Source organism: Procambarus clarkii, chromosome 47 (assembly GCF_040958095.1).
Source record: "Procambarus clarkii isolate CNS0578487 chromosome 47, FALCON_Pclarkii_2.0, whole genome shotgun sequence".
Lineage (NCBI taxonomy): Eukaryota > Metazoa > Arthropoda > Malacostraca > Decapoda > Cambaridae > Procambarus > Procambarus clarkii.
In genome coordinates this window covers 16,348,236-16,357,473 of record NC_091196.1, presented here as the reverse complement: position 1 = coordinate 16,357,473, position 9,238 = coordinate 16,348,236, and the positions used below count along the sequence as shown (strand labels likewise).

The following is a 9,238-nucleotide window of genomic DNA, read 5'->3' as shown; positions in this document are numbered from 1 at the left end:
ACAAAAGCAACAGGAACAAATGCAACATGAACAAAAGCAACAGGAACAAAAGCAACAGGAACAAAAGCAACTGGAACAAAAGCCACTGAAACAAAAGCAACATGAACAAAAGCAACAGGAACAAAAGCCACTGAAACAAAAGCAACAGGAACAAAAGCCACTGAAACAAAAGCAACAGGAACAAAAGCCACTGAAACAAAAGCAACAGGAACAAAAGCCACTGAAACAAAAGCAACATGAACAAAAGCAACAGGAACAAAAGCCACTGAAACAAAAGCAACATGAACAAAAGCAACAGGAACAAAAGCCACTGAAACAAAAGCAACATGAACAAAAGCAACAGGAACAAAAGCCACTGAAACAAAAGCAACAGGAACAAAAGCCACTGAAACAAAAGCAACTGGAACAAAAGCAACAGGAACAAAAGCCACTGAAACAAAAGCAACTGGAACAAAAGCAACAGGAACAAAAGCAACAGGAACAAAAGCCACTGAAACAAAAGCAACAGGAACAAAAGCCACTGAAACAAAAGCAACAGGAACAAAAGCCACTGAAACAAAAGCAACATGAACAAAAGCCACTGGAACAAAAGCAACAGGAACAAAAGCCACTGGAACAAAAGCAACAGGAACAAAAGAAACATGAACAAAAACCACTGAAACAAAAGCAACAGGAACAGAAGCAGCAGGCGGAGCAGCAGGCGGAGCAGCAGGCGGAGCAGCAGGCGGAGCAGCAGGCGGAGCAGCAGGCGGAGCAGCAGGCGGAGCAGCGGGTAGCAAGGTCAGACAAAACATGTACGCCAAGCACTTCTTCACAACACATGTCTCTTCCTTTTAACATACTCCTGAACTTTTACACAACAACGACGACGTTTCCGAATTGCAGAGGAAATGCATTTTCAAGCGACCATATCTTAACTATTTCCGGACGTCTATACATTTATACATTGCTTTCTTGACTTCTTAATGCAACAGCTGTATCAACACCTGTAACATAGACAACAGCTGTATCAACACCTGTAGCACAGACAACAGCTGTATCAACACTTGTAGCACAGACAACAGCTGTATCAACACCTGTAACACAGCCAACACTGTATCAACACCTGTAACACAGACAACAGCTGTATCAACACCTGTAACACAGACAACAGCTGTATCAACACCTGTAACACAGAAACAGCTGTATCAACACCTGTAGCACAGACAACAGCTGTATCAACACCTGTAACACAGACAACAACTGTATCAACACCTGTAACACAGACAACAGCTGTATCAACACCTGTAACACAGACAACAGCTGTATCAACACCTTTAACATCTGTGAGTGTAAGAGTCTGGACTAAGCCACATTTGTGCATGCAAGAGCTTGGTCTAAACATCTTTGCAACAAAATCCTCCTGCAGCAATCTTCCAAAGTGATATCAAAGTGTATGGTAATCTTGAGAAAACACACCAAGACGTATAAATCATATACACTGGTGACCATATATATAAATTGCAGGATAACTGCAATGAATTTTCTCGGATTGCAAAGAAATCCGACTGAACGCAATACGAGTTCCATAGGCGGAGTCCTGAACACTTTGTCTAAGTGGCTAGCGTGTGTGTGTGTGTCTCTCTCTCTCTCTCTCTCTCTCTCTCTCTCTCTCTCTCTCTCTCTCTCTCTCTCTCTCTCTCTCTCTCTCTCTCTCTCTCTCTCTCTCTCTCTCTCTCTCTCTCTCTCTCTCTCTCTCTCTCTCTCTCTCTCTCTCTCTCTCTCTCTCTCTCCCTCTCTCTCTCTCTCTCTGTCTCTCTCTGTCTCTCTCTGTCTCTCTCTCCCTCTCTCTCTCTCTCTCTGTCTCTCTCTGTCTCTCTCTCTCTCTCTCCCTCTCTCTCTCTCTCTCTCTCTCTCTCTCTCTCTCTCTCTCTCTCTCTCTCTCTCTCTCTCTGTCTCTCTCTCTCTCTCTCTCTCTCTGTCTCTCTCTCTCTCTCTCTCTCTCTCTCTCTCTCTCTCTCTCTCTCTCTCTCTCTCTCTCTCTCTCTCTCTCTCTCTCTCTCTCTCTCTCTCTCTCTCTCTCTCTCTCTCTCTCTCTCTCTCTCTCTCTCTCTCTCTCTCTCTCTCTCTCTCTCTCTCTCTCTCTCTCTGTCTCTCTCTCTCTCTCTCTCTCTCTCTCTCTCTCTCTCTCTCTCTCTCTCTCTCTCTCTCTCTCTCTCTCTCTCTCTCTCTCTCTCTCTCTCTCTCTCTCTCTCTCTCTGTCTCTCTCTCTCTCTCTCTCTCTCTCTCTCTCTCTCTCTCTCTCTCTCTCTCTCTCTCTCTCTCTCTCTCTCTCTCTCTCTCTCTCTCTCTCTCTCTCTCTCTCTCTCTCTCTCTCCCTCTCTCTCTCTCTCTCTGTCTCTCTCTGTCTCTCTCTGTCTCTCTCTCCCTCTCTCTCTCTCTCTCTGTCTCTCTCTGTCTCTCTCTCTCTCTCTCCCTCTCTCTCTCTCCCTCTCTCTCTCTCTCTCTGTCTCTCTCTGTCTCTCTCTGTCTCTCTCTCCCTCTCTCTCTCTCTCTCTGTCTCTCTCTGTCTCTCTCTCTCTCTCTCCCTCTCTCTCTCTCTCTCTCTCTCTCTCTCTCTCTCTCTCTCTCTCTCTCTCTCTCTCTGTCTCTCTCTCTCTCTCTCTCTCTCTCTCTCTCTCTCTCTCTCTCTCTCTCTCTCTCTCTCTCTCTCTCTCTCTCTCTCTCTCTCTCTCTCTCTCTCTCTCTCTCTCTCTCTCTCTGTCTCTCTCTCTCTCTCTCTCTCTCTCTCTCTCTCTCTCTCTCTGTCTCTCTCTCTCTCTCTCTCTCTCTCTCTCTCTCTCTCTCTCTCTCTCTCTCTCTCTCTCTCTCTCTCTCTCTCTCTCTCTCTCTCTCTCTCTCTCTCTCTCTCTCTCTCTCTCTCTCTCTCTCTCTCTCTCTCTCTCTCTCTCTCTCTCTCTCTCTCTCTCTCTCTCTGTCTCTCTCTCTCTCTCTCTCTCTCTCTCTCTCTCTCTCTCTCTCTCTCTCTCTCTCTCTCTCTCTCTCTCTCTCTCTCTCTCTCTCTCTCTCTCTCTCTCTCTCTCTCTCTCTCTCTCCCTCTCTCTCTCTCTCTCTGTCTCTCTCTGTCTCTCTCTGTCTCTCTCTCCCTCTCTCTCTCTCTCTCTCTGTCTCTCTCTGTCTCTCTCTCTCTCTCTGTCTCTCTCTCTCTCTCTCTCTCTCTCTCTCTGTCTCTCTCTGTCTCTCTCTGTCTCTCTCTCCCTCTCTCTCTCTCTCTCTCTCTCTCTCTCTCTCTCTCTCTCTCTCTCTCTCTCTCTCTCTCTCTCTCTCTCTCTCTCTCTCTCTCTCTCTCTCTCTCTCTCTCTCTCTCTCTCTCTCTCTCTCTCTCTCTCTCTCTCTCTCTCTCTCTCTCTCTCTCTCTCTCTCTCTCTCTCTCTCTCTCTCTGTCTCTCTCTCTCTCTCTCTCTCTCTCTCTCTCTCTCTCTCTCTCTCTCTCTCTCTCTCTCTCTCTCTCTCTCTCTCTCTCTCTCTCTACCGGAAATTTCAGATTAGAATTGATGACCACGACCGTTGCCGATATAGCAAGCCAAGTGGTACTAAGAGGAAGCCCTCTTTCCTCTCCTCACCCTCTTAGATCACATTCCCTGGAAGTTAAGAACAATGTGGGGGTTCACAAGACTTAAAAGTTTGTCAGTATATATGAGAATTTCAGAGATTTTGTTTATAAAGTGGAATTCTCTTGATCTTCCTGATTATATCCACCCAAACCAATAATATATAAATCTAACCTTCGCTGGAGATAAGCCAACGATCCCATATCTATCACTCCTCCCCTAACATCCCTATTTTTCAACCAGTATTTACCCAGGTACTCTGTTTCCTAAATCTAACTTATCCCATTTATATCCATCGCTTACACAACCTTAACTGTAATGGTTCGTGTCTATATACATTTAGATACGAATCTAAATGATTTAGGTCGTATTGTATCTATTTAGATACGATACGAATTAAATAAAAAATGTATCAATTAAACATGCAATATAAATTCACATTTTTTTTGTGATAAATTGTTCGAATTAATTCATTTAACATGATCACTCACTCGTAAAAAATACATTTCATGTTGAGGATTGGCCAATCAACCGGATAAATGTCCGGATACCGATCTTTGTTCTTGTTGATTACACCGAAGCTCGCAAAATGTCATTCTGTCCCCTAATCCACCCGATTATTTTACGGAATTGGCCAATCCACTCAAAATGAAAGTAGACCTTAAAACACCGCAATACTGACGTTGTGTATGCATTAACATCATTGGGTTAGATGGGTTGCTTGGGCTGGTAGGTACTTTAACGGGACGCAGCTCACAACAGTTCCCTAACTCCCGGTAACTCACTTGCTGCTTGGTGAACTGATGTATCAGGTGAAAGGAAACATTCCAGTTCGTTTCGTCTTGAATCGAACTTGTGTCCAATCAGTTGTGAGCTAATTGTGCTCACACGTACTCTACTTAACCATCATAGAACCCGTCTTAAATCACTATACTAGGTACTCTACAAGACTCACATAGAGCCCGTCTTAAAACACTATACTAAGTACTCTACAAGACCCACATAGAACCCGTCTTAAAACACTGTACTAAGTACTCTACAAGACTCACATAGAGCCCGTCTTGAAACACTATACTAAGTACTCTACAAGACCCACATAGAGCCCGTCTAAAAACACTATACTAAGTACTCTACAAGACCCACATAGAACCCGTCTCTAAACACTGTACTAAGTACTCTACAAGACTCACATAGAGTCCATCTTAAAACACTATTCTAAGTACTCTACAAGACCCACATAGAGCCCGTCTCTAAACACTGTACTAAGTACTCTACAAGACTCACATAGAGTCCATCTTAAAACACTATTCTAAGTACTCTACAAGACCCACATAGAGCCCATCTTAAAACACTATACTAAGTACTTAAGTATGTTATACTTAACATACTTAAGTATGTTATGGTATTAATCAATAATCCTTCACACTAAGTCCCACCCCAAGACATCTATGCTATCGAGGAGGAGAATCACAACACAATCACCTATAATTAGACTCCAAAACGATGACGATGAGGTCAGAAGGATTGATGGCAACTGGACCGTGTTATCATCATGCATGGAAGCCAACGACGTGATTGATTGGCTTTTTATTTTCTATGTTAAAAAAAAATTATCCTTTCCTGGACTCCGGCAGAGCGGATGGGATATATTCCTTGCGATCATTTTACAGGACGCTTGGCCAGCCATCTCTGGCCTCTAAGACATGTGTCTACATCTAGACATGTGTCTATATCTAGACATGTGTCTACTTCTAGACATGTGTCTATATCTAGACATGTGTCTACTTCTAGACATGGGTCGACATTAAGACATGTGTCTACTTCTAGACATGGGTCGACATCAAGACATGTGTCTACATCTAGACATGTGTCTACATCAAGACATGTGTCGACATCTAGACATGTGTCTACATCTAGACATGTGTCTACAGAGACAGGTGTGACACAAGGAAACAACAGAGACAGGTGTGACACAAGTGAACAACAGAGACAGGTGTGACACAAGTGAACAACAGAGACAGGTGTGACACAAGTGAACAACAGAGACAGGTGTGACACAAGTGAACAACAGAGACAGGTGTGACACAAGTGAACAACAGAGACAGGTGTGACACAAGTGAACAACAGAGACAGGTGTGACACAAGTGAACAACAGAGACAGGTGTGACACAAGTGAACAACAGAGACAGGTGTGACACAAGTGAACAACAGAGACAGGTGTGACACAAGTGAACAACAGAGACAGGTGTGACACAAGTGAACAACAGAGACAGGTGTGACACAAGTGAACAACAGAGACAGGTGTGACACAAGTGAACAACAGAGACAGGTGTGACACAAGGAAACAACAGAGACAGGTGTGACACAAGTGAACAACAGAGACAGGTGTGACACAAGTGAACAACAGTGACAGGTGTGACACAAGAGAACAACAGAGACAGGTGTGACACAAGAGAACAACAGAGACAGGTGTGACACAAGTGAACAACAGAGACAGGTGTGACACAAGAGAACAACAGAGACAGGTGTGACACAAGAGAACAACAGAGACAGGTGTGACACAAGAGAACAACAGAGACAGGTGTGACACAAGTGAACAACAGAGACAGGTGTGACACAGGAGAACAACAGAGGCAGGTGTCCCGTGCAATATAAGAGGGGCCAGTCACAACTCCTGCCACTTAAAGACTAACTCAACACGTCCTTCAACACAGCCGGTAGAGGCAACACCTCACACCTCATGCTCATGACAGGCAAACAATGTCAAACAAAGAACACTGAAGGCAAACAATCTCATGAAAGAATGCTGAAGATAAACAATGCCAGACAGCAAAGAATGCAGATGACAAAGAATGCAGATGACAAAGAAGGCAGATGACAAAGAATGCAGAGGACAAAGAAGGCAGAGGACAAAGAATGCAGAGGACAAAGAATGCAGAGGACAAAGAATGCAGAGGACAAAGAAAGCAGAGGACAAAGAATGCAGAGGACAAAGAATGCAGAGGACAAAGAATGTAGAGGACAAAGAATGTAGAGGACAAAGAATGCAGAGGACAAAGAATGTAGAGGACAAAGAATGTAGAGGACAAAGAATGTAGAGGACAAAGAATGCAGAGGACAAAGAATGTAGAGGACAAAGAATGTAGAGGACAAAGAATGTAGAGGACAAAGAATGTAGAGGACAAAGAATGCAGAGGACAAAGAATGCAGAGGACAAAGAAGGCAGAGGACAAAGAAGGCAGAGGACAAAGAATGCAGAGGACAAAGAAGGCAGAGGACAAAGAATGCAGAGGACAAAGAAGGCAGAGGACAAAGAAGGCAGAGGACAAAGAAGGCAGAGGACAAAGAAGGCAGAGGACAAAGAAGGCAGAGGACAAAGAATGCAGAGGACAAAGAAGGCAGAGGACAAAGAATGCAGAGGACAAAGAAGGCAGAGGACAAAGAAGGCAGAGGACAAAGAAGGCAGAGGACAAAGAATGCAGAGGACAAAGAAGGCAGAGGACAAAGAATGCAGAGGACAAAGAAGGCAGAGGACAAAGAAGGCAGAGGACAAAGAATGCAGAGGACAAAGAAGGCAGAGGACAAAGAAGGCAGAGGACAAAGAAGGCAGAGGACAAAGAAGGCAGAGGACGAAGAAGGCAGAGGACGAAGAAGGCAGAGGACAAAGAAGGCAGAGGACAAAGAATGCAGAGGACAAAGAAGGCAGAGGACAAAGAAGGCAGAGGACAAAGAATGCAGATGACAAAGAATGCAGAGGACAAAGAATGCAGAGGACAAAGAATGCAGAGGACAAAGAAGGCAGAGGACAAAGAATGCAGAGGACAAAGAATGCAGAGGACAAAGAATGCAGAGGACAAAGAAGGCAGAGGACAAAGAATGCAGAGGACAAAGAAGGCAGAGGACAAAGAAGGCAGAGGACAAAGAATGCAGAGGACAAAGAAGGCAGAGGACAAAGAAGGCAGAGGACAAAGAAGGCAGAGGACAAAGAAGGCAGAGGACAAAGAAGGCAGAGGACAAAGAAGGCAGAGGACAAAGAAGGCAGAGGACAAAGAAGGCAGAGGACAAAGAAGGCAGAGGACAAAGAAGGCAGAGGACAAAGAAGGCAGAGGACAAAGAATGCCAAACCAGCAAACAATATTGCAGACGACTGAGGCAGTGAGGTGGTGGAAGGATGACTAACTTATTCATCCATGCTATAAACACACACACACAATCTATCTCACCCTCACTACATCTATTCAACCAAGCTTGTTCTACACGCTCGTCTTGACGGGCTCGCCATAGCCCGTGCTACATGGACACTTCGTTCTCAGTAGCTAAATTTAAACCAACAACAATACACGCTCGTCTCAGCTGGTACACATAGTTGGTGTTGAACTCTTACTGGCTGTTAAACATAGCTATTAACACACTCTTACTGGCTGTTAAACATAGCTATTAGCACACTCTTACTGGCTGTTAACCATAGCTATTAGCACACTCTTACTGGCTGTTAACCATAGCTATTAACACACTCTTACTGGCTGTTAAACATAGCTATTAGCACACTCTTACTGGCTGTTAACCATAGCTATTAGCACACTCTTACTGGCTGTTAACCATAGCTATTAACACACTCTTACTGGCTGTTAACCATAGCTATTAACACACTCTTACTGGCTGTAAAACATAGCTATTAGCACACTCTTACTGGCTGTAAAACATAGCTATTAGCACACTCTTACTGGCTGTTAAACATAGCTATTAGCACACTCTTACTGGCTGTTAACCATAGCTATTAACACACTCTTACTGGCTGTTAACCATAGCTATTAACACACTCTTACTGGCTGTTAAACATAGCTATTAGCACACTCTTACTGGCTGTAAAACATAGCTAAGATAACCAACAATTAGAGGCGTAACAAGGATCCCTCTACACAATATGGGAACATTTGCATTTCTAAAAGACTTTATTATCCCCGAGGTTGTGTTAAATAATGTCATTGTGCGAGTATTGTAGCCTGACACGCAACACGGTCACGCAACCGTGCGATAACTGAGGGTAAAGGTGCGGGGGGGTTAGCTTAGTGGTTTGTGATTTTTGTTATTTTTTTAAGGGATTATCTTAGTTATCTTTGTGGATGGTTAGTTATCTTAGATGGTTATCTTAGTGGAGGGAATTGTGATTTGGTGTTATTTTTTTAAGGGATTTTAATGAATGATGTTAACTGCGTCCATGCATAACCTTATTTGTATCATCGTTACTACAGCCACTATCGTTATCACTACCACCATCGTTCCCATCACCATCGTTATCAATCACTGTGAGGAGAGATATCATGCTTGGTTCATACGCTGCCACAGCCATGTTTATAGGCGCCCGTGGACGTTAGTGGACACTGGCGTTATCAACCCATTCTCGCACTTTCTTACAGTCAATATTGACTTATTAAATACGTGTATATGTGACATACTAATTTATTGTGAATATTTTAGTTGACCTTGAAAAGCTTCATAGAAAACACCGACCTTACCTAACCTTCTTAGTATGTTAAGATAAGCATCTTATTGCTTCGTAATGACAATTATTACTTAACCTATTATAGGTATATAATGACAATTATTACTTAACCTATTATAGGTATATAATGACAATTATTACTTAA

The 9,238-nt window shown here is 43.6% G+C and overlaps 1 protein-coding gene across 1 annotated transcript; it reads left to right on the top strand.

Moving 5' to 3' along the window:
- Nucleotides 1–6,794: 6,794 nt before the first annotated feature.
- On the top strand, nucleotides 6,795–7,769 carry LOC138350841 (octapeptide-repeat protein T2-like). The gene has a single exon (XM_069302280.1). It carries the CDS (start codon nucleotides 6,795–6,797, stop codon nucleotides 7,767–7,769), a length of 975 nt encoding a protein of 324 aa, XP_069158381.1.
- Nucleotides 7,770–9,238: the final 1,469 nt, after the last annotated feature.